At 40.0% G+C, this 26,347-nt stretch overlaps 1 protein-coding gene across 1 annotated transcript in view; it reads left to right on the top strand.

Annotated features, from left to right (window-relative positions):
* The window catches only part of PRDM2 (PR/SET domain 2), a 134,308-nt gene that overhangs the window by 11,387 nt on the left and 96,574 nt on the right, over positions 1-26,347 (top strand). Inside the window, exons 4-5 of the mRNA XM_007950751.2 lie at positions 14,385-14,537; positions 22,575-22,701. Coding sequence (XP_007948942.2) covers positions 14,385-14,537; positions 22,575-22,701 — 280 coding nt within the window. The remainder of the gene's footprint in view (positions 1-14,384; positions 14,538-22,574; positions 22,702-26,347) is intronic.

The raw sequence follows: 26,347 nt of genomic DNA on the forward strand, positions 1-26,347 counted from the left end.
GCATGATAGAATTTTGCAAGATCAATGACTTATTCATTGCAAATACCTTTTTTCAACAACATAAACGGCGGCTATACACGTGGACTTCGCCAGATGGAATACACAGGAATCAGATTGACTACATCTATGGCAAGAGGTGATGGAAAAGCTCAATGTCTTCAGCCAAAACCAGGTCAGGAACTGATTGTGGAACAGACCATAAGTGCTCTATATGCAACTTCAACTTGAAGTTGAAGACAATTAAAACAAGTCCACAAGAGCCAAAATATGACCTTGAATATATGTCTTCTGAATTTAGAGACCACCTAAAGAATAGATTTGATGCATTGAACACCAGTGACCGAAAATGAGAGGAATTGTGGGATGACATCTAGAACATCATCCATGAAGAAAGCAAGAGGTCATTAAAAAGACAAGAAAAGAAGAAAAGACCAAAATGGATGTCAGAAGAGACTGTGAAACTTGCCCTTGAGTGAGGAATAGCTAAAGCCAATGGAAGAAATGACAAGATAAAAGATCTGAACTGAAGATTTCAAAGAGCAGCTCGAGAAGACAAAGCCAATTACTATAATGAAATGTGCAAAGACCCGGAGTTAGAAAACCAAAAGGGAAGAACATGCTCAGCATTTCTCAATCTGAAAGAACTGAAATTGAAGCCTTGAATTGCGATATTTAAAGATTTTAATGGGAAAAATATTGACTGATGCAGGAAGCATCAAAAGAAGATGGAAGAAATACACAGGGTTACTGTACTAAAAAGAACTGGCTGATCTTCATCCATTTCAGGAGGTGGCATATGTTCAAGAACGATGGTATTGAAGGAAGAAGTCGAAGCTGCACTGAAGGAATTGGTGAAGAACAAGGCTCCACGAATTGACGGAATATCCATTGAGATGTTTCAACAAACGAATTCCCCACTGGAGGCACTCACTCGATTATGCCAAGAGATTTGGAAGACAGCTACCTAGCCAACTGACTGGAAGAAATCCATATTTGTACCCATTCCAAAGAAAAGTGATCCTATAGAATGCGTAAGTTATTGAACAGTATCATTAATATCGCACACAAGTAAAATCTTATTGAAGATAATTCAAAAACGGTTGCAGCAGTATATTGACAGAGAACTTCCAGAGATGCAAGCTGGATTCAGAAGAGGACATGGAACAAGGGATATCATTGCTGATGTCAGATGGATCTTGGCTCAAAGCAAAGAATATCAGAAAGATGCTTACTTGTGTTTTATTGACTATAAAAAGCATTTGATTATGTGGATCATAACAAATTATGAATAACATTGAGAAGAATGGGAATTCCAGAACACTTAATTGTACTTATGAGGAACCTGTACATAGACCAGGAGGCTGTCATTTGGACAGAACAAGGGAATACTGCATGGTTTAAAATCAAGAGGGGAATGCATCAGGGTTGTATCCTTTCACCATACTTATTCAGTCTATATACTGAGCAAGTAATATGAGAAGCTGGACTATATGAAGAAGAAAATGACATCAAGATTGGAGGAAGAATCATTAACAACCTGCTATATGCTAATGACACAACTTTGCTTGCTGAAAGTGAGGATGACTTGAGGCACTTACTGATGAAGATTGAAGAATCCACTCTGCAGTATATGGATTACATCTCAATATAAAGAAAACAAAAATCCTCGCAACTGGACCTGTAAGCAGCATCACAATAAATGAGGAAAAGATTGAGGTTGTCAAAGACTTCACATTGCTTGGTTCTTTAATCGATGCCAATGGAAGCAGCAGTCAGGACATCAAACGATGTATAGCACTGGGCAAGTCGGTTGCAAAGGACCTCTTTCAAGTACTGAGGAGCAAAGATATCTCCTTAAGGATTAAGGTGTGCCTGGCACAAGCCATGGTATTTCCAGTCGCCTCCTATGCATGTGAGAGCTGGACAATGGATAAGGAAGATCAAAGAAGAATTGATGCTTTTGAGTTGTGGTGCTGGCAAAGAATGCTGAAAGTACCATCGACTGCTGAAAGACCTAACAAATCTGTCCTGGAAGAAGTGTAGCCAGAATGCTCCTTGGAAGCGAGGATGGCCAGACTTTGTCTCGCCTACTTTAGTCATGTTGTCAGAAGGGACCATTCTCTGGAGAAACATATGATGCTTGGTGAGGCGGAGGGTTGATGAAGGATGGGAAGGCCCTCGGCAAGATGAATTGACACAGTGGCTGTGGGCAGTGGGCTCAAATATAGCAGGGATGGCAGAGCCGGCGCAGGACTGGGTGGTGTTTCGTTCTGTTGTGCATAGCATCTCTATGAGTTGGAGACAACTCGACGGCTCCTGACAACAACATTTCTTACAAAGAAGAAAATAAAAATCTAGGTAAAATTGGGTATTTTCTCATTAATTTATTCTATTCTTGCTCCTGTCCTCAGACTTGCATCAGAATGCCTCTTAATTAGTGTAACAGAAACTGCTTATTTCATGATCTCTTCTTGGCATTTGTTCTTCCATCAAAGCCCTTTAAGACCAGGTTATCTTTTTGCAGCCAGGTTTTATGCCCGAACTAGAACTCTGTTTTAAACCTAATCTAAGAAAATGCTTTTCTTGAGCCCTTGATCATCTAACCTAGTCTTAAGTCCTCTAAACTTTCACTGAAAGCATTCTGCTAAACAAGAAGTAACTGGAAGAAAATAGTAGCGTTTCCTTGGGGTAAATGCCTAGAGCGATCAGATTCTCAAGTGGAGAAGAGTCTTTGGTCAGTGTTTGCTGGGAAATTGCTAGCTAACTGAAACTTGGGATTTAATGTCAGACTTCTCTCAACTCATCTGCATACACACTGAGTAACCCGCAATATTTTAAAACCACTTCTGATAAAATCTTTTATAATTCACTTCTCTGAGGCTCAAATTTGCTTCTAATGAGCAGAGCTTTTGAATTATTTGAATGAGAATTATTTTAATAATGGGTTTTTTACATTTAAAAATTATCAAAGTAATGCATGCATACTGTAAACAATGTGGAAGAATAAACAAAGCAAACTTCAAAATTTGTTACCCAGGATAGCCAGTAAGAACCTTTTGATGAGCTTTCTTTTCACTCTGTTTCTTTGCCACTTGTTTTTCTCCTGTTTTCCCCACACTGCTGCATAAAGAAACAAACAGAAACACCAAACTCACTACCGTCGAGTTGACTCTGACTCATAGCGACCCCTCCCTCCTGTGTCTCCGAGGTGGTAACTACGGAAATAGATTGCCCAGCCTTCCTTCTGAGGAGTGGCTGGTGGGTTTGAACTGCTAGCCTTCTGGTTAGCAGTCAGATGCCTTAGGCACAATGCTGCCAGAGCTCCTATACTGCTGTATACACAAACCATATAGAGGAATGTTGCACAAATGCCATCAGACAGTATGTGCATTTCTGTGACATGCTTTTTTTCTTTCAATACGTTTTGGACCAATCATACCAAATAATTATCTCCATTATTATTCCACTGTATACCATTTTTGATTTATTTAACCGGTCTCCTATGTAAGATATTTAAATAGTTTTAATCTTTTCACAAATATAAACAATTCTTCAAAGTACAAAACTCCCTGTACATACATATTTACTGATTTGTTTGATTGTCTTAAGATAAATTATTAGAAGTATAATTGTTAAGTCAAAACATTATGAGCATTTTAACCTTTGATACGTATTGCTAGGCAAATCCTCCAGGCGGTTTGCACCAGTTTACGTAACCTCCAGGAGTACGTACTTCTTCCTACCCTTTTAAAGCATGGATATTGTTAACTGCTTTAATAGATTATTTTTTATTTTTTTATTCTTATAGGTGAAAACTGAGTTTACTGCGTCTGTTTGCATTTTATTCATTTAGGCAACCGATTTATTTTGAGCCAGGAGGATGGAGTGAGGGAATAAGTAGAATTGTGTATCAGTTGTAACTGATAAATTGTCTATCAATGAGAATTTTTCAAAGAAGTGAAAACAAATGAATTTTACCAGTCAGCACTGTTATGATTAGGTATTAATTAGTGGCTTCTATAGTTAGTGCTGTGTTAGTTCTTAGTTCTAATTTCAAATTATTTTGAAGTTAAATTTGCAGTCAAGGAGAAAAAGGAAAGTGATGAATGCAGTCAGCTGATTCTGCAGAATGTTTATTCAGAAAGTACTGCTCAGCTCTTACTGTGTCTTTCTACTTTCTTAAACCATGTATCAAAGTAGCACCATAAGAAAAGGAAAAGATCTAGGTCATGGATTGACAAACCATGATCTGGGGACCAAATCATCCAAATTAACTCATCTTGCCACCTGTGTTTTATGGCCTTAAGCTAAAAGTAGTCTATTTATTTATTTATTTATATTGTGATTTAGGCGAAAATTTACAGAGCAAATTCACTTTCCATACAGCAGTTCACATACACTTTGTCTCATGACATTGACTACAATTTACCCCAACGCAACAGCTCCCCTCCCATCTCCTCCCAATAGTTACCTCTTCCCTGTGTCCATCCGTCCATGCACTCCTGCCCCCTGAGCTGTCTCCCTGTGCATAAACAGCCCTTCTTTCTCTCATGATTATTCTCTCCAAGGAGTATATGGACCTCAGATAAATGTTAAACTCCTATGCCTGTCTTTTGTTTGACTGGAAACCACAGGTGTGGGTTCAGTTCCAGACCTGAAGGGCAGCTAGGTGCCATAGTCTCAGTGGTTCCACCAGGCTCCATCAGACCAGCAAACCTGGTCTCCCCCACTCCTCCCCTTTTTATCCCAAGTGATTTTGAGTTTTGTTCCACATTGTTCTCCCTTTCTATCCAGGATCTTGTACATAGATCCTCCTCCGAGTGGTTGACAGTGGTAGCTGGGCACCATCTAGTTCTTTTGGTCTCATAATCATATAGGTTACAGATCACATGGTATACCAGTCGCTAGTACTAATTGTTTCCATGAATTTTGGTTTTCTTCATTCTTCTTTGCTCTGGATGAGGAGACACCCATTGTTGCATGTAGATGGCTGCTTTCAAGCTTTTAAGATGCCAGTCACTACTCACCGAAGTAGGAGGTGAAACAATGTTTTGTGTAGTATGTTATTGCCAGTTGAGCTTGATGTCCCCTGCGACTATGGTCCTGAGCCCACTGGTTCAACTACTCGCTCTCTCTGGGTAGATGGCTGTGACCAACAAGTGACTACAACCTTGTCCTTTGTCAGCTCTTCTATATACCTGGGAATTCTTACAGATCATACAGATACACTTATAGGACCATTGTCTGCCAACCCTATACATAGTCTTGGGTACACTCTCCACTTCATAGACATACCTAATAGTTCAGCCTGTCCACCCATCTGTCCACCTGTATACCCATGTTTGCCTTCACTGACAATTCAGTACTGTATGTGCAAAAGAGTTCATCTTTGTTGTCTGTACTTCCCATGTACCTCTCTATGTCTTCCTTTTCCTCAGTGCCACCATGTTGATCACTCACATTTGGTACATTGCCCTTCTCTTCACCCAAATCAATACTTATCTCCACCTGTCTAACAGTGTTCCCTCCCCTCTCCTCCCACCCCTGGTAATCAACAAAGAAAATGTCCTTCCATATATAAACCTTTCGTTGACTTTTATAATAATGGACTAATACAATATTTGTCCTTCTGTGATTGACTTATTTCACTCAGCATAATGTCCTCCAAGTTCATCTACTTTGTCCAGTGATTGGCAGATTCTACGTTATTCTTTAAGACTGCATAGTATTCCATTGTCTGTATGTATCATAGTTTGGTTATCCATTCCTCAGTTGATAGACACCTAGGTTGTTTCCATCTTCTTGCTATTGTAAATGGTGCTGTGATGAACATGGGTGTGCATATGTCTGTTCTTGTCATGGCTCTCACTTCTTTAGGATATATACTATTAATGGAATGGCTGGGTCAAATGGTATTTCTAATTCCAGCTTTTTAAGGAATTGCCATACTGCTTTCCACGGTGGTTTTACCATTTTACAGTCCCACCAGCAGTGCATGAGAGTCCCAATCTCTCTGCAGCCTTGCCAGCATTTGTTATTTTCTGTCTGGTTGAACTTTGCTGCTAGTGGTGGGGCAAGATGGTATCTCGGTTTGATTTGCATCTCTCTAATAGCGGAAGGAAGGTTGGGCATTCCTACTTCCGTAGTGATACTGCCTCGGAAACCCAAGGAGGGGTCGCTATGAGTCAGGGCCGACTCGATGGCAAATAACAACAACAACAACAATAGCTAATGATCGTGAGCATTTCTTCATATGTTTGTTGGCCACCTGAATATCCTCCTTGGTGAAGTGTCTATTCATGTTTTCTGCCCAATTTTTAATTAGATTATTTGTCTTTTTGTTACGAGGTGTTGGAGTTTTCTATAAATTCTAGAGATAAGTCCCTTGGCAAATATGTGATTGCCAAATACTTTTTCCCAATCTGTAAGTTCTCTTTTGACTCTTGGAGAAGTCTTTGGAAGCACATAAAAATTAATTTTTAGAAGGTCCTATTCATCTAGTTTCTCTACTGCTGTTTGTGCATTTTGAGTTATGCTTGATAGTCTATTTATGCCATATATTGTTGTTGTTGTTATGTGCCATCGAGTTGGACCTGACTCTTAGTGACCCCTCCTTGGGTTGCCGAGGCAGTATCACTACGGAAGTCGATCACCCAACCTTCCTTTGCCCCTAGTTTTTTCTTGAGCAACTTTATAGGTTTAGGTTTCACATTTAAGTCTTTGATCCATCTGGAGTTAGTTTTTGTGTATGGTGTGAGGTATAGATCTTGTTTCATTTTTATGCATATGGATCTCCAGTTTTGCCAGCACCATTTATTAAACAAACATTCTCTTCCCCATTTAATGAATTTTGACCCTTTGTCAAAGATCAGCTGACCATAGGTTGATGGATCTATTTCTGAGTTCTCAATTCTATTCCATTGACCTAAGTGTCTGTCATTGTACCAATACCAGGCAGTGTTGACTAATGTGGCTGTATAGGAGGTTTTGAGATCCGGCAGTGTGAGATCTCCTACTTTATTCTTCTTCAGTAGTGCCTTGCTTATTCGAGGTCCCTTTCCTTTCCATATAAAGTTAGTGATTGGTTTTTCCATATCCCTAAAGAATGTTGATGGGATCTGGATTGGGATTGCATTGAGTGTATAGATTGCTTTGGGTAGAATTGACATTTTCACAATGTTCAGTCTTCCTATCCCCGAGCATGGGATGTTTTTCCATTTATGTAGATGTGTTATGGTTTCTTGAAGTAGTTTTTATAGTTTTCTTTGTACAGGTCTTTTATGTTCCTGGTAAGATTTATTCCCAAGTATTTTATTTTTTTGGTAGCTATTGTAAATGGTATTGATTTCCTTATTTATTTTTCAGCAATCTCTTTGCTAGTATAGAGGAATCCATGATGCTAAATCTCTCAATTAGTTCCAGTAGAACTAATTTTGACTGATTCTCTTGGGTTTTCTAGGTACAGGATCATATCATCAGCTAATAGGGGTAGTTTAGTGATCTATGTTTTTAAGTGATTGAAAAAAACAACAGAAGATCAATAATTTGTGACATGAAAATTTTATGAAATTGAAATTTTAGCGCTCATAAAATTTTATTGGAGCACTTCTATTCTCATTCATTTGCTCATTCATTTACTCTCTGTGCCTGCTTTGCCTTTAAAATGGCAGAGTGGAGTAGCTGTGATAGAGACTCTGTGACTCACAAAACCAAAAATAATCTGCTGTGTGGACTTTTCTGAAAAAGTTTACCAAGCCCTGATCTCTATGTGTGGAGAAGAGAAACAGTGGAAGTGCAAGTAGTGATGTTGGTGTTTTGGATTTACTGAGAAGCTGAATGGTTGATCACATTCTAAGCTTTTGAACTTGATACTTAAAAGTGGGATGGCTATTGAATTGGTTGTGCAGAAAATGCAGGGTAAATTGTATTCTCTCATGTGCTTCAACACAACTGAGGATGTTGAAGTTCAGGAAATTAAGTGATCTTCTCACACAAGTAGGATTCCCTTACTGACACTGACAGGTAAGCGCTCAGCTACTAACCAAAAAGTTGGAACTTGGAATCCATCCAGAGGTTCTTTGGAAGAAAGTCCCGGTGATGTACTTCTGAAAGGTCACAGCTATTGAAAAACCTATGGAACACAGTTTTCCTCTGACACATGAGTCACTGGGAGTTGGGACTGACTTGATGGCAACTGGTTTTTTACTAGTTCCCAAACAAGCTAATTTGTACTTGGGTTAATGGCTTGGCCTTTCAGAAGAATTCTGTTTGGGAGTTGTTGACTTACTCATTCAACTCCTATTTGTTACGTTTTTACTATGTGCTAGACACTGTGGTAAATTCGAGAGCACTGAGCTTGGCATATGACATCTGTGGTATTATATTGATTCTGACAATACCTCATGGAGATTGTTGTTTGAGAGAAAGGCTAGAACACCAGAGAAATAAAGATAGGATATGAAAAGGAGCCTCTGGTGGTATGCATAAACCAGAGTCACTGAGCCTGGAGCTTGGGCCTCCAACAAAAGTTGTTGCCGTTGTTAATGTGTTAGTGCCCTGCGTTACATGCAGCCAAAGAAAATGGTTTCATTACTGTAAATGTAAATGAGTGAGTGCAAGACTGCTCTCAGCATGAGAATTGGTACAGCATGAAGAGGTTGAGTCACTGTCCTGTCTTAATTCTTGGTTTCTGCCAAAGTAAATTGGTTACTGCAAATTGAGATTCGTCTTTGTTGGCAGATAGTTGAGGATTTAGATAATGGTGTGTTTGTATTAACTGCATGCAAGTTTTTTAATTTTTAATATTTTAACTTACAAAACTGAATTAACATGTGCACAATATAACAGGTAAATGATAAGAAAGGATACAAGTTAAAACCACACCCCCATTCACTAAGGTTACTGTGTTTAACAGTTTGGTTTGTTTACATATCTTTCTGTATGTAGCATGAGAATTTAATTCGGGTATGTCTTTAAATTTGAGTGTATGAAATTTTGCATTTATATTATTTTATGACTATTTCAAAATGACTTGATTAAATCACTTGGAAATTTGTATGATATGAAAATTGCTTTTTAATTGACAATGGGCTTATCTTTATTTTCTTCTAATTGCAGAAATAGTGTTTATTGAAAAAGGTTGTAAAGAATACAAAAATATCTAACATAGAAAAGTTCCCATATAATTTTTTTTTTTTTAATTTTGTGATTTGGGTACAAATTTACAAAGCAGATTAGTTTTACTCTCAATGGTTCATACACATTGGATTTTACTGCCCTGATTACAATCCCAACAATGAACAGCTCTCCTCCCATCTCCTCCCTGTAACTATATCCTTCCTATGAATCCTTCTTATCTATGCATTCCCCTCTGTCCACCTTTACCTCTATGCAAATGCTGCCCTTCTGATCTCTCTCAGTTGATTGATTTAAGGGGTGCATATCCCTGGGGTAGGTGGGTGCATCTCCCTGGGGTAGGTGTTCTGCTCCTAGGCCTTTTTGCTGTCTGGTTGAGAACTAATCTACGAAAATGAGTCCAGTTCCAGGCCCAAATGCTAACCTGGGACCGTTGTCTCAGGGTTCTACCAGTCTCTATCAGACCAGGAATTCTGGTTATTTTTATGTTTTTGAGTTTTCTTCCACATTTTCCCTCCCACTCTACCCAGGATCTCCAATTTTGATCTCTTTCTGAGTGGTTGGTTTTGGTAGCTGGCACCTTCTAATTTTTCTGGTCTCAGGGTTGTGAAGGCTGAGGTTCCCACGGTCCATCAGACCCTTGGACTAATTATTTCCATATGACCTTGATTTTCTTCATTTTTCTTTGCTTCAGATGAGGGGAGACCAATAGTTGTATTTTAGATGGCGCTGCTCAAAAGCTTTTAAGATCCCAGTCACTACTCACGAAAGTAGGATGTAGAACAAGATTTTTATGTACTATGTTGTGCCAGTTGAGCTTGATGTCCCTTGAGACCATGGTCCCGAGCCCACAGGCTTGGTGAATGAGCTCCCTCAAGGTGCTTGGTTGTCACTAAGAAGCTACTCCAACCCTGTCCCCTGTTAGTTTCATAATGTATATGAATATTTTTTGTAGTATAAATACACATGTAAGAATATCATCAGCCAAATCTCTGTGGTCATGGATATTCCCCTTTGCCTACCCACACCTGATCTTCTCACCCATCTAGGCATCCACCCGTAGACTAGCATTTGTTGTTACTCGTAATGCAATATTGCGTATGTAATAGTATTTGTCTCTGTTGTCTATACCTTTTGTGTACCACTCTGTGTCTTCCTTTTCCCTGTTATTATTGTGCTGGTCACACAAAAAAGTTCCCATATAATCTTATTAATCATTTATACAACAGTACTTTTTAATGTCTGCTTAGTATTCCATCATATGGATGAACTAATTTCCTGAATTAATTCTATATAGTTTTCCATTTAGCAATCACCTGGAAATAGTCTATAGTGAAATATACTGTTATAAACATCTTTGTACATACATCTTGGTATGTATACCCAATTATCTTATTAGAATAATTCCTATAAGAGTTATGTACATTTGCTGGTTAAAGCATATGTATATTTTAAAGGTTTTTTTCAACTTTATTAAATACTGCTAAATTCCATGCAAAAAATTTTTATTTATTTATTCTCTGATCAGCAGTGTTTGGGAAATGTTTGTTTTCTCACACCCTTTCCAACCCTGATTTTTTTTTTTTTCTTAAAAAAAAAAATTCCAGCTTGATAGATGAATTATTTTAATTTTTTATATAAAACTTACTATTAAAAAAATGTACTGCACACCAGTCAGTATGACTTAGAAGGTGCCATAGTTCCTTTTGAAATGAAAACACTCACCACCCAAACCCACTGCCATTGAGTCGATTCTGATTCATAGTGAGTCTGTAGAACAGAGTAGAACTTTCCATAGGATTTCCAAGGCTGTAAATCTTTATAGATGCGGACTGCCTTGTCTTTCTCTTGCAGAGTGGCTGGTGGGTTTGAACCACTGACCTTTTGGTTGGCAGCCAAATGATTTAACCACTGTGCCACCAGAGCTCCCTGAGACAAAACAAGTTATGCATAAATAAAGAATTCACTCAGTGGGAACACCAGCTTTTTGCAAAGGTCTGTACCTACGTGGAGAGCCAGGAAGTTCCTACATAGTCTGTATTATGACCCCAAGGCAGGCAGTAGGCCCTTGATGCCTCTCTCTAGCTGCCTTCTTTGCCTCTGTGGGGCTTTCCCAGCACATGTCTGTGTTGTCTCTGCATTCCCATTCATCTCTTCAGCTGTGCCACTGTGCGGGTAGGGAGTGAATGCTACTCTGCTGTCACTACTATAAATTAAAGCAAGACTTTTTATCCCTGAGCCCAGTGACAGTTTATATCCAAGGGGGTGAGGTGAGAAAATTCCTATGTATATTAGGAAGAAGTAACAAATATGGACTGACAATGTTTAAAGACCATCTACTCTATTTTTATTGTTTTAGCAGTCTAGTAAATGTGACAAAAAATATTTTTAAGTATTTCTAATGGAAAGAACTTATATTATTTTGATGTATTAACTTTAAATTTTATGTTGTGTTTGCTGTCTCTTCATAACATACCATTTGTGGGTTGGTTGCTCTTTGTTTTCAAGGGGGAAAAGATGTGTGTGTGTGTGCGTGCACATATATGTGTATCTGTGTAAATATGTAAGAGCTGAGGATCTAGGTTGACAGGTTGAAATGGAGTCTAACGCAACATGGATAACCTTTCTTTAGAATGTGTAAATAGGTGTTTTAGTAAACAACCAATTATTGAGTAAATTCACTGGGGACACTAATATGGTATTGAAAATATTTTCCTTGGTGCTTATGATGATTAGATAAAGCAGCTGCAAAACACCTGCTAATAGGTGTCTGTCACATAATGGTGGTGGTTGGTTGCTGATGAGTCAATTCTGACTCATGGTGACCCCGTGTGTTACAGAGTAGACTACTCCATAGGGTTTTCTTGGCTATAATCTGTATGGAAGCAGTTGGCCAGAATTATCTTCCATGGTACGGCCAACCTTTCTGTTAGCAGATGAGCACAAACTGTGCCAGTGGTGATAGTTATACCTTTGTGTATAATGATATCCTTTCATTCATTCCATAGTTACTTACTGAGAGCTTACTATATGCCAGGCACTGGTTCAAGGTGTGGGAAATACTGCAGTGAATGAAAGGCCAAAATGTGAGTTAATATCCAGGGTGAGGGTGGGAGTATGTGGGGAGGGCAAAACCAAACCAAACTGAATTCATTGCCGTTGAGTCAGATCCGACTTATAGCGACCCCTCCTTGGGTTTTCAAGGCAGTATCACTGTAGAAGTAGATTGCCCAATCTTCCTTCCGGGGAGTGGCTGGTGGGTTTGAACCTCCAGCCTTCTGGTTAGCAGTCAAATGCCTGTGAGGAGGGAAAAGACTACACAAAATAATTAAGTAAGTGATACCATAGCACAAGAGTGATACAAGAGGACAAGGTCTACAAAGACGATGAATAAAGCAGGAACGAGGGAGTGCCGATGATAAGAGAAGGGTTTGCAACTTTAAGTAGGATGGTCAAGGAAGGCATGGCTGATGAGCAGAAGTCCCTCAGGTCTGGGATTAGGTCCATCTATACTACTTACTAAGGAACTGTGGTAGTGGTATGGTTAAAACATTGAGCTAGTAACCAAAAGGTTGGCAGTTCAAATCATCAGCCAATCCAAGGGAGAAAGGTGAGCCATTCTGCTTCTGTAAATATCTGTAGCCTTAGAAACCCTATGGGGCAGTTCTACTCTGCCATATATGGTCACTCTTGTTATTTGTGGTTGAGTTGGACCTGACTCACAGCGACCCCTCCTTGGGTTTCCGAGCTGGTATCACTAGGGAAGTAGATTGCCCAACCTTCCTTCCAAGAAGTGGCTGGTGGGTTTGAACTGCCAGCCTTCTGGTTAGCAATCAAGTGCCTTAGGCATTACACTACCAGAGTTCCTTTATATGGTCACTGGAAGTTGGAATTGACTTGATGACAGTAGGTTGGTTTGGTTTTGGTACTACTTACTGATTAGGTGGTTTGGGGAACGTTATTTAACTTTTGAGCCTCAATTTCTACTTGTTAAAAGAGAACGAATAATTAACTCACTGCATAGAGTTAAACAGCATAAACAGCATAATATGTGAAGTGTGTAGCATTGTGTCTGATATTGAACTCCCAATAGGAGGAAAGTATTCTTAGTGCCCAGGAAGGTAAAAATTCAGCATTGGCAGTCACACACCCAGAGCAGAGTCTTCCCTGTCAGCTGGGGAGTGGGAGCTTTGTTCCTAAAGGAAAGGTGCAGGAAAGAAAGATGTTTGATGTGAGGAGGAGAGCAAAGGGGGAATGGATGAGAACGGAAGAGATAGGAACACCTAGGCTCTCTCCTTTGTTCCCAGAGATAAAGTAAAAGGGTCATTTCTTGGCTCAATTAAGTCCTTCACTGGTTCATCCCGCAGTTGTATCTCAGGGCCCAATCAAGCGTTTTAGCCCAGTTTTGGGGAAAAGACATGTGTATATGTATCTACAAAGATCATTGCTAAATAGATTTTAAAATGAAGGAATGAAAAGGAAGTGCTGTAAGCATCAGGGAGGAATAGCTGGCTTAGTGTAGGTGATCTGAGGAAGCTTCTTGTAACAGTAGATTTGATCTGACTCTTGAAAGAGGGATTAAGTTTTTTTTTTTTTCTTTTCTTCTTTCTTCTGAAGGGCACAGATATTTCCCAGAGTATGCTCCATAGCACCTTATTTCCTGATGGTTGCTCTAGATAGAGAAAGTTTTCAGGGTCAGCTGTGTTTGCAACAGCAGCACACTCTACCACCCAAGTGGAAACTCAGTGCTTGTTAACTCACTAACGTTTCTTATAAACTCTGCGGTACGGACCTGTAAATTGTTGGCCTAGCATGTGTGGGCCCCAGGCCTCAGCTTCTGTAACAACCAATAAAGCCTATGAAATTGGGTACTGTGGAACACCATTGTAAGCTGTATTTTTCTCTTAAAGTTACACTTCAGGGAATATAATTGTCATTTGTCTTTGTGTATGTATTTGCAAAGCATTTGAAGATCATCAATCTCTTTAACTATTGCTCTTTAATGTTGTGGGAAAAATTACTCCAACAAGCTCAAATGGAAAATTAATTAATGAGAATTTTACATAGTTTTGGACCTTAGTTTTTATCTTGTAGTTTTCTTTGTTGCTTATTTATATTGTTTCTATAAAATACTTCATAGACTTCTTGCATATGATGAAAGCAATTAAGTCTTCAAAGTTGAGAATGGAAGCATTTTAAGATACTCCTATTTTAACAAAGGTTTGATTCTCCTCTTGCCCGCCCTCCAGGTATATTACCCCAACTTGGGATGGATGTGCATTGATGCCACTGATCCAGAGAAGGGGAACTGGCTGCGATATGTGAACTGGGCTTGCTCAGGAGAGGAGCAAAATTTATTTCCACTGGAAATCAACAGGGCCATTTACTACAAAACTTTAAAGGTAACAGTGTTAGAATTAGTCCACTGTTAGTTACTCTGAGTGCATTTATTAAAGTGCTGTCCTTAAATAGTTTTGACTGACAGTAACAGCTTTGCAGACCTTGGGAGGGTTATATTTAACGTGATTCAGTTCAAGTGTCCACACACCCAAGGTTCTGTGTTTTAAATATATGGTTGCCACTGCTTTGTGTGTATTAGTGAGCTAAAACATGCAGATTGTGTTAAGTAATTACAGACTGCATCTTTATAGACACTGATGAGTTAAGCCTTGACAGCTACTTCCCTCCCCCTCAGATACAGAAGCATTAGGAACTGCCTGACCGGCAGGCTTATCCACCTATAAGAAGCTCTTACTGGCTATGGTAGGTCTGTGTTAAGCTGAAAACATATTCTTAGTCTTCTGTGTACATACAGCCTTGGATTAGCTTTTTTCCCTAATTTTTATACAGGGTACAAACTAAGCAGAACATATTTCTTCCTTCTGCTGTATTTTTATTTGGAGACGTTCATTGTTGAGATAAAAAGATGAGGAAGATTATTTTTCTGGGTTTGCGGTGAGTCAGAGGTTACTGAGCACATTCAGGGAAGTGAGTTTGAGGGAAGCAGTGAGCGCTGCTGCATTTCTGTGGCATGTAAGATTACGTCTGCCTGCCTCGTTCTCCAGGGCTGTGTTCTCGGACAGCAGAGCTGCACTCGCCGTGCATGGGAACGTTCTCTAGGCTCTAAAGGCAGGTGTTGTTGCTTTGTGGAATAGATATATTTGTCAAAATTGCTGTAAGGCATATTTCTCTTTATTCACTGTCTTCTATTAAAATGTCATATATCGGGGGACAGCCCTTGAAAAAATTTTCTTCATGTAGTTGAAAATTTTGGATGGGCAAGCATTTAAGATAGTGGACAGCTTGCTGCATGCCAAGAATCCCTAGCAGGGTAACATTGGGACTTTTGGAGGTTTAGTCCACATAGGCCTGTTTAATTTTCTTTGCAGTATTTTTTTTGACATCTTAAGCCAATTGGACTGCCCTTTACTCATATAGACTCACTTTATTGCTGCCAATCCCCTTTGGAAATAATTTTTGGGGATACCTTCTTATTTAAAGTGTCTGCAGGCTTGTTTCCTGTTTTCTTTCTGGTAGATTACAGTAGCATGCTTTTCTAGAAGGTATTACTTTCCAGTTTTGTTATACTGGGGTTTGAAATTTGATTCCATATTTGATTCAAGAATTCATTCTGTCTCAAATTTATTTAAAGTGGGAGCTACATCGGATTGGGTAAGTGTGGTAGAATCCTGGTGGAGAGGGAATATTGGGTAGGGGATGACTACAAGTCAGTCAAGGAATGAGATCTCAAGGGAGAGCAAGGCCAGGGACGTATTAGGATACCTTTCAGTTACTTCATTAGACTTCAAGTTAAAATGTGTTTATTTCTGATAGCAGATTTATAGAAACATTAAGAAGCAGTATTGAATAGTGGTTAGGAGAATGAACTCTGAAGCCAGGCTGCCTGGATTGAATCCTGGTTTTTGTGTGACCCTAGGTAAGTCTGCTTGCATACTACAAGTCTACTTTGTGACTTTATTAGCTGTATAACCTCAGGCAAGTTATCTGTTTGTACTTTTGTTTCCTCGTGTAAAATACAGATAATCATAATAGTATTGACCTCATAGGCTTGTTGTGATTACCTGACTAAATACATACAGAATGCTAGCACCTAGTAAGTGCTAAATCAGTGATAGCTATTATTTTTGGAAGGAGCCTGGGTATTGCAAGCAATATGTTAAAGGTGAGTGGTTTGAACCAACACAGCATATTTATGGAAGAAGGACCCGGATAAGTGCTTCTGTACAGAGTACAGCCAAGAAAACCCTATGGAGCAGTTCTGTTCTGACACACTTGGGGTTGCCATGAGTTGGGGACCTACTGAAAGGCAGCTAACAACAACAATAACGTTCTTTTGGAGCAATCATGTGGTGTGGAGTAGAGTGGGGAATCTGATGGCAGATTGCCTTATGAGCAAGTTTTGACTTCTAGACGTATGACCATGAAAAGTTACTCCATGTCTTAGTTTTATCATCTGTAAAAATGGATATAATAATATACTAATTTATAAATTATTGGTACTAATTTATGTTATAGAGTCTGTCCTGACTCATAGCCACCCAACATACAACTGAACAAAACACTCTCTAGTCCTGTACCATCCTCACAATAGTTGCTGTTTGAGCCAGTTGTTGTAGCCACTGTGTGTGTCCATCTTGTTGAGGGTCTTCCCCTTTGTTGCTGACCATCTGTGTTGCCAAGCATGATAACCCTTTTCCACAGGGACTGGTTTCTTCTGATACCATGACCCAAGTACGAGAGACAGTCTGGCCATTCTCACTGCTGAGGAGCATTCTGGCTGTGGTTCTTCCAGGATAGATTCATTCGTTGTTCTGGCTGTCCATGGTATACTGTTCTTTGTCAGCACTGCTATAGCTTATATGCATGCGGAAGCTGGACACTGGATATTGTAAAGATTAAACAAGTCAACATAAAGTCCTTTGAACAGTTCCTAGTCCAGTGTAAACACTTAAACTTTTAACTCCAAAACCAAAAGCAAATCTACTGCCATCGAGTCAGTTCTGACAGCAGTAAATCCATAAGGAAGTAGATTGCCTCATCTTCCTTGCACAGAGCAGCTGATGGGTTTGAATTGTCAACCTGCTTAGTAGTCAAATGCCTTAGGCACTGTGCCACCAGAGCTCCTTCAAAGTGTTAACTAGCTGTCCTATTATTTTTACTTGTCTTTGTCTAAAAATAACAAAATTTTGATCTTTGCAGACCTCCCTCCATCAGAACCAGTGATTTTAGCTCAGGTATGCACAAGGCCTTCCAGATTCCTTGTAAGAGATTATCTCATTATATTCTTCTAGGTCAAACTTTCTTTGGGGTAGGTTTTGTAAGTAAATTATATGTGATGTTCTCTGGGCTTTGTATTGCATTCTCAACTATCACTCAGCTCTGGTTTTGTTTGTAATATGATTAAAAACTATTTTAAATTCTTAAAAGCTGTTAAGCCTGCTGTTCATTCATTCCTATATTCATTAGTTCAGAATTAAGTTACTGAAGCTCTACTCTGTACTAGGTATTCTTCAATATGAGTAAACAGAACAGACAAGGTCTTTGGTTTCATAGAGCTTCTATTTTATGGGGGAGGTAGATAATAAGTAAATACCGAACCACCAAACTTGCCATTGAGTCGATTCTGACCCATAATGACCTTATAGGACAGAGTAGAACTGTCCTGTAGTATTTCTAAGGCTGTAAATCTTTATGGAAGCAGACTGCTTCATCTTTCTCCCACAGAGAAGCTGGGTTTCAAACTGCTGACCTTTCGGTTAGCAGCCAAGTGCTTAACCACTATGTTGCCAGGGCTCCTTACACAATAAGTAAACAAAATAATTTTTGATAGTGATATGAAGACAATAAGATGTGATGGCAAGTGATTAGGTTGGGGAAGGAGTACTTTAGTTCTGGTGGGTCAGGGGAGGCCTTTCTGGGGAAATACATTTGAATCTCACCTTGGGATGAGAAGGAACCAGCCAAACAAAGATCTGCAGAGAGAGAGACAGAGCAGTCCAGGAAGAGGGAGCAGTTGAAGCAAAGAATGTGAAGTAGGAATAAGCTAGATTTTGTTTGTTTTTAAAAGAACTGGAAAACACCAGTGTAGCAGGAGTGAGAAATTTGAGGGGGTGATGACAGGGAGATGGGTAGGGGCTGCTGAGGTGGGTCTCACACCCACCAGGAAAAGTATGGGTTTTAGTTTTAAGTTCCGTTAACCCATTTGAGAGTTTTGGCACTTGTCCTATCACTTTTAGGATTGTGCTGACTGCTGTGTGGGAATGGATTTTAGGTGGGTAAGAATGAGCATACTTCGTCTGGTTATTTGGTTAATAATTCTGAAGTATTTCTTGCATTTTAACTTAGTGTCAGGGAATATTTATTAGAACCCTTGCTTCTTCCTAATTGGTCTGGTAAAATTAAAGTTTGTATATATGGATAATTACAGAGGATAGTATGCTCAGTTTTATAAAGCTTACCAGAACCCAAAGGGCAAGTTTTAAGAGTTTAAATTTTCTTCTTCTTCTTGTTTTTCTTTTATTTATAACATTAAAATATGATGTTATATAAAAAAAGGTTGCTTGGTGTTTTGACTTTATTTTTTTAAATGTGCATTTATGTTTTCTGAGTTTTAAGCACATACCTTTTTTTCTGAAATTTGATTCAAGCATGCTTATGAGTGCTAAGCAGTACAGAAAGAAACAGTAGTACAGAAAACAATCAGTGATATAGAAAAATACATTATTTTCCTCTTCATGAAGGCCATTTTGTATATCTGTTTCAACATGAAGTTGGGAGTATATACCTCAATAGTATAATGAGCATTGCATTTGGTTAATTTTGGACGTTGTTTTACAGCTAACAAATTAGGTTGCTCTCAATCTAGCTATACACAAGCCCACTGACCATCTACAAATTTTATATTAGATTTGCTGTAAAAGTGGATCCTGGCATGCTTTTATTTGATGTGCTTTATAACAACAAAAGGGTAACTTAGGAATTGAATGGCTTGTTAACTAGATTTTGTATTGATATTTTACTTCACCAAACTGCTAGTACAGGTCGCCCTCTACAGAAGATTGCAGTGGGAACATGGAAACTGCAGCTTTTATTCCTGGTGGCCTCTTAAAAATGTCAAGTGCTGTCTTCCACCAGTATTCTGGTTATGCTGTGTGAGTTAGGACTATATCGTGAGTCAATTTTTCCTTGTGTTCCTTTCTTCTGTTTCCTTTTCATGTTCTTTTTTACTTTGGTTTTATTTAAAACTTCATGTTTTTATGAACCATAGTGATTCCAAACTTGATATCACCATTTTATAAATTTGTGACTTATAACAGAAACACAGAGCCACAAACTGTATATTTGGAACTTCCATAATCTAGAAGTAGTTTAATTAAAAAAAAAAAAAAAAAGGCCTATTTCTTCAACAGAAACAAGTTAGGCTATCAGAGTACCAAAGGCATTTGTAATGGCTATTTTAACTCATTAAACTCTTCTGAATTAACATTTTTATTTGTTTAACTGATTCAAGAAGGGAAGAAATACGGTATTTCAAAGATAAGAAAATGGCATATTTGGGGAGCAAAGGAAATAGTGGCTGGTTCTTTCATTTTAAAGAATTTACACTATTTTGAAATGTGGAATATATATATATTTTTTATTTATTTATTTTTTTTTTGTTGTTGTTGTTGGTAGGTGTCATCAAGTCAGCTCTGAGTCATAGCAACCCTGTATATAACAGAACATAACACTGCCTTATCCTGTGCCAGCCTCACAATCTTTGTTATACCTGAGCCCATCATTGCAATCACTGTGTCAGTCCATCTCATTGAGGGTCTTCCCCTTTTTCTCTGACTTTCCACTTTACCAAGCATGATATCCTTCTCCAGGGAATGGTCCCTTCTGACAACATGACTAAAGTAGGTGAGACAAAGTCTGTCCATTCTTGGTTCTAAGGAACATTCCAGCTGCACTTCTTCCAGGACAGATTTGTTTGTTCTGGCAGTTCGTGGTACTTATGGTATTCTTCACCAACAGCACAACTCAAAGACATCAACTCTTCCCCAGTCGTATTTTGAATGCCTTACGACCTGAGGGGCTCATCTTTTGCTGCTATGTCAGACAATGTTTAAGGGCTATAAAGTTTTCCAGTAATACATGAGACAGTGTTTCACTGCTATTCATATGGTTTTCACTCACCAAGATTTTGAGAAATGCATGGCCCCTTCCTTCTTCTGAGTCTGTCTTAGTCTGGAAGCTTCGCTGAAATCTGTCTACCATGGGTGATCCTGCTGGTATTTGAAATACTGATGGCATAGGCTCTAGTCTTACAGCAAATGCAAGCTACCACAGTACAAAAACTGACAGATAAGTGGTGGATATCTATACACGCATATATACATATACACAGTGAGAGTTTTGCAGAGACTGACTTTCTAGGGCTTTGTCTAGACTAGAAGATATGTTAAATGAGAAAATACCTTGTTTCTAAATGGTATCTTAGATGTAATTTTCCCCCCTTTAAAAAGGACAAACTCTTACCTAACCATAGAGTAATTATCAAAATCAGGAAGCTTAACATTGAAACAGATTATTAGCTAATCTATATACCTTATTCACATTTTGTCAAGTGTTCCAGCCACATCCTTTATTGAACATAAGAAAAAACTCATTTGCGTTCAGTTATCTCTTTAAGTCTTCTTAGTTTGGAGTTCCTATCTGTGTGTTTCATAACCTTCTCAGTTTTGAAGCATACAGGCCAGTTATTTTGTATGTTGTCCTGCAATTCGGGCTTTCTTGATGTTTCACCGTGATTAAAGTCAGTTCATGCATTTTGGGCAGAAATCACCCAGAAGTGGTGCAGTGTTCTTCTCTGGGCATCTTGTCAGGAGGGATATGATACCTTTTTGTCTTGTTAATGAAGATTCTGTTTTTCCCTTTGTAATTAATTAATATTTGGGGGATCTACTTTGAGACTATGCAAATATTCTGTAATTCCTAAAACTTTAACTTACTAGTTTAACATCCATTGATGATGCCTTGCCTGAATCAGTTATTACTGCGATGATTGCTAAATGATGATTTCCTAATTCCAACATTTCTTTCATTGATCAGTTGGGATTCTATTTTAAGGAAAGGATTACACTCTTATTTGTTTACTCATTCATTCATGTAAGTGCAGACTCGAGGATTCTTACTTTATTCAGTGGTTTAAGATGCAGTTTTACTTGTATTGATACCTTGGAACTTTGTGCACTGATGTCATTGTGAGAGAAATAAGAAGTCCCTTCCCTCAAATTTTATTTAGGGGTCTAATCTTGCCACTCAGTATACTTTTTTCAGGATCTCATTCTAGGTGTAATCAGTATGGCAGTGGTCTGTGTCCGCACCACTCACCCTGTCATATATGCCTGTTAAAAATTCAGTGTTTTAGGTGCATAACGGGACTCTGGTAGCATAGTGGCTAAGGCACTTGACTGCTAACCAGAAGGCTGGCGGTTCAAATCCACCAGCCACTCCTCGGAAGGAAGGTTGGGCAATCCTACTTCCGTAGTGATACTGCCTCGGAAACCCAAGGAGGGGGTCGCTATGAGTCGGGGCCGACTCGACGGCACATAACAACAACAACAATACAGGTGAGGTGTTTGTGGACATACCCTTCTAAAATGTAATTCATAATCTTATGTCTGGTACAAATGTCAAACCAGTGCTTTTTCATGGTCCAGAGTAGGCTGGTGGGAACAGAGAGATAATATTAGGATCATTACCTCCCCTCACTGCCTCCTCTTTTTGCATTTCTGGGTAATATAAATAGCAGTGCATTTATAACTGTGGAACGGCACATATTTCTTCCATGTGAACCTGCTTAACTTGTTCTTGGAATGGAAACATGCGCTGGTAATTAGCATTCAGCACCTCTTTCCATGCCGCTTGGTTTTTCTTAATTATCCTTTAACTTTCTCACTGATTTAGCTTTCGTGGGCAAAACTGTTTCATGTTTTATTTTATTCCTCTGCGTGGGTAGTCGGGAAGCTTTGAGAAGTAAGATTTGAGAGTTTATGGCAGTTTTGAGTTGAAAACGACCCGTCTTTAATCACCTTCGTGTCTATGTGCGTACGCCGGGCAGCCGGCCCCCAGTGGAATCAGGGTGCCGACCCTCTGCAGCTCCTTCCTGCCCGTTTGCGGCCCGCGAGACTGGCTAACCTCCGCGAAGCGCAGCAGCAGCCGCCGCTGCTGCCGCCGCCGGAGAAGTGAGGTCCTCCTTCCAGCAGAGGGTTCCTTCCCCGGTGACCGCCGGGGAGAAAATATGCGCGGCGCCGCGGCCAGCTGTTTGCGTTCGGCGCCGCGGCTCCCGCCCCTGGCCCAGCGCCCGCGCCCCGCCCCCCCGCCAACAACCGCCTTTCTGATTGGCCCGGTGCTTGTCCCTTCTCTTCCCGCAGCCAATCGCGCCGGGCGAGGAGCTCCTGGTCTGGTACAATGGGGAAGACAACCCTGAGATAGCAGCTGCGATTGAGGAAGAGCGAGCCAGCGCCCGGAGCAAGCGGAACTCTCCGAAAAGCAAGAAAGGTAGGACCCGCCGCCGCCGGCCGGGCGCCACCCAAACCGGGCCGCCTCAGGCCCGGGCCGCAGGAGGGGTAACATTGCCTCTCCGGCCCCGTGACCTTTCAGGACTCGGCCGCCCGGCTGCTCTGAGCCCGGCCCGTCCCGGCGCCGCGGTCCCGCCTGGCCCAGCCCGTTGCTGAATCACGGCCGCGCCGCCCGCCCGCCCGCTTTCCTAACTTGTTAGTTGGAAGCTGGCTGCGAAAAAGTGAGCAGTCGTGAGTGCCAGCGGAGTCGGCTGCGGGTGAATTGTCATTTCGTTCCCCGAAAATAATAAATTACTGCAACTTGGGAGGGGGATAATGTCAAGTCTTATTTAAAGTCATCTATCCGAGTGTATTTTTAGCTTTTTGCATTATTCATAAGTATAGGCGTCACGCAATGTGTTCCCGGAGCGCCGTCTCCCGTTCTGCAGGTTCGGGGCCTGTGTCATTCCGCGGGCCGCTGGGGGGAACTTCAGTCGAGCTGCTGGCGTTTCGGACGTGCGCCCGTTGCGGGGTCAGCTGGGGCCTTCACCAACTGCTTAGAAATAAGTAGCAGTCGTCGGATTCTGTTAGAGAAGGAAAATCACCGTTTCCTGAAGAACAGTGCAGTGATCGCAGAGCATTCCACTCCACATAAGGGCCCCGGAGACGCGCACTGCTTTTCGTGGCAGTGCTGAGACGGGAAACAAGAAAAACTAAAATAGTCTCTGGTTGTTGGTGAAGGTTTCAGTCCAGCAAGTCTTACAGGAAATTTTACCATTTAGCAAACTGGAAGGTAACAAGAGTGTGCTATTTTTGACTCAACTGTAATGTTTTTTGTTATATGGCGTTTGCAAACAAAAGCAGGAAAAGTATAGTATGTTCGTTTTGCAAACAAAAGATACAGTATAGTCACACTTTAAAAAAGAGAGGGTGGTAGTTTATCTTTGGAAGAATGGTGTGGTTGAATGTATCCTATTTCCAGCTGGCATATTGAAACATTGTTGGGGTTTTTTAAAATCAAGAATTTTAATGTGAATTTGTGAAGCTTTCATAATATCCAGTTTAAATACATGCCAAGGAAGTGTATGGTATTGTCTTACTAATGCTAATGCAATTTTTTATTACTACTTTTTGTCTCCTTTAGTCTTAACAAGTGCATTTTTGTAGTCATCTGAACTTTATTCAGAACATTGCATATTAAGATGTAAAAGTCATAATGTCAAAAAAGTTACAATGTAAATAAACTATTTTGGAAAATTTTCAAAACTGTGTTACAAATTGTAGACAAGTCTATTTAGAATTTTCAGCTGCATATTTTTTGTATTTCACAGCAGAATGCAAACACAGCTAGATCATCCAAGAGGCAGTTTGTAGGCCTCATACTAAATACCTGCTGTGAACATGAGTTAATCGCTGCTGCTTGAAATCATTAAATGCACTCTGATCCTGAATCAAATAATCGTGGTCTAGAAAATTCTCGGGTCTTTCTTTTTTAACTGTTTTAAGCCAGTATTGGTATTTTGTTGATACTAAACTTAGTGCTTGTTTGCAAACTTCACAGAATTCAGATTGTTCGTTTATTTGGTGGTCAGTATGTTTATTACAGATGTCGCCAGCCTTTCCAGGTAAGTTGTGGTTTGCTGAAGCCTGGAGATTGGGGCAGTGGGAGTGGCTCTTCGCCCTGCCACTAAGCATAATTAACTCATATTTAAATATATTTACGGCTTAATAGCAACATCACTTTGAGGCTTTTTTCCAGCATACTTTAGTGTGCATGTTTCGGACATAATTCATAACTCCTTTGCTTTTTTTATTTATTCCCTTGTTTTTATAGTCATTTACTTGAGTGGAGAAAAGCCTTAACTTTGTAAGGATTTATCCATCTGCATATGTATAGCTTTTTAGATCATTGGATTTTCATATTGAGCTCTATGGTTAATATTTCTTATCCTGTTATTTTGTAACTACTCTGAACAGCATATGACCTACTGAATCCTAGGTTTTTATTAAAAGTCTTACGGGAAGCTCACTTTTGGAACTTCTAGTCTGTTTTGAACAACTTACTGGTAAAAAGACTTGTTTGCTCTGTATGACCTGAAGTTTGGAAAGTTTAATGAGTCAAACCATTTTGCTTTTAAATTAAACATTTTGTGAAGGCTAATTTATAGCTTGCAGAGACTTGAAACGGGGAACTTTTTGCATTGACTGAGTTCTATTTCGTTTTTATGTGACCTCAGACGTGTAAGTAAAATCTTTTCATGTAGTGATGTCAGAAAGCTAATCAACATAAATTTCATTCAACAGCAATGTTAACTTAGTATTTCTGAAAGCCACATGTTGAAGACATACAGCTGACAGGTAGATTGACAGTGGACCTAACTTCATTGTGTTATGAGGCAGGCGGAGAGAAACAAAGGACTGAATTCTTCATTCTGGGCCTCGGGCTCCTTTGCATGACAGCTGCTATGCCTACAGCTGTGCATTGCATGTGGTGCCTTTCAGAATTCATCAGCTCTCTGGTGGATCATGAGTGTTCTGGGCAATAAAAAGCACTGATTCCTTTACATGCAAAGTGGCCCCTCCCCCCACTTCACCCCAATCCATTTGACTAATGTTTATTAAGCCCCTGCCATGTACCAGGGAACCCTAATGGTGCAGTGGTTAGGCCCTTGCTGCTTAAACTAAAGGTTGGCTGTTTGAACCCACTTAGCAGTTTTGTGAGAGAAAGACCTCACAATCTGCTTCTTTAAAGATTCTAAAACCAAACTCACTGCCACTGAGACACTTCCAACTCATAGCAATCCCCGTAGGGTTTTGAAGGCTATAAATCTTTACAGAAGCAAATTGGCTCATCTCTCTGCCAGAGAATAATAGCTGGTGGATTCAAACTGCCAACCTTTTGGTTAGCAGCTAAATGTCTTACCACAACCCCACCAGAGCTCCTTCCCTAGGAATACCTATGGGGCTTTTCTGCTCTGTCACATGGGAGTCATTATACATCAAAAGCAACTCAACCATATTGTTGTTTGCTGTTGAGTCGCCACGACTCATAGCGACCCCTCCTTGGGTTGCCGAGGCAGTATCACTACGGAAGTTGTATCACGCACTCCACTAGGTTGTACTGCCCAGTGCTGAGCAAAAAAGAAGCAGTACTATTCTCATGGCACCTATATTCTTATCGGGGACATATCCAGTAAATAAGTAGCTGATCATACATAGATGGTTGGTATGTTGTAGGCCCTCCATAAATACTGCTCAGTTGGCACACAAAGCCTCACACATGTAATGTAAGGGAAAAGAACACAGTGTTGTGAGAACACAGTTCAGATTGTCTCTGACCAGATAGCATGCACTTTTGCCAGGACCCTAAGGTGTACATACATTTGGCATTTTAATTTAGTATTTACACTTGTCTCTTGGTATCTGCAGGGCATTGGTTCCAGGACATGGCTCCCACTCCACCCCCACTTTCGCAGATAACAAAATCCCAAGATGTTTTAGTCTCTTACATTGTTGTTGTTGTTGTTATTTGCCATCGAGTCGGCCCCGACTCCTAGCAACCCCTCCTTGGGTTTCCAAGGCAGTTATCACTACGGAAGTAGGAATGCCCAACCTTCCTTCCGAGGAGTGGCTGGTGGGTTTGAACC

The sequence above is a fragment of the Orycteropus afer genome, unplaced genomic scaffold (genome assembly GCF_000298275.1).
Source record: "Orycteropus afer afer isolate SDZICR_OR568_19922 unplaced genomic scaffold, OryAfe1.0 scaffold00288, whole genome shotgun sequence".
Lineage (NCBI taxonomy): Eukaryota > Metazoa > Chordata > Mammalia > Tubulidentata > Orycteropodidae > Orycteropus > Orycteropus afer.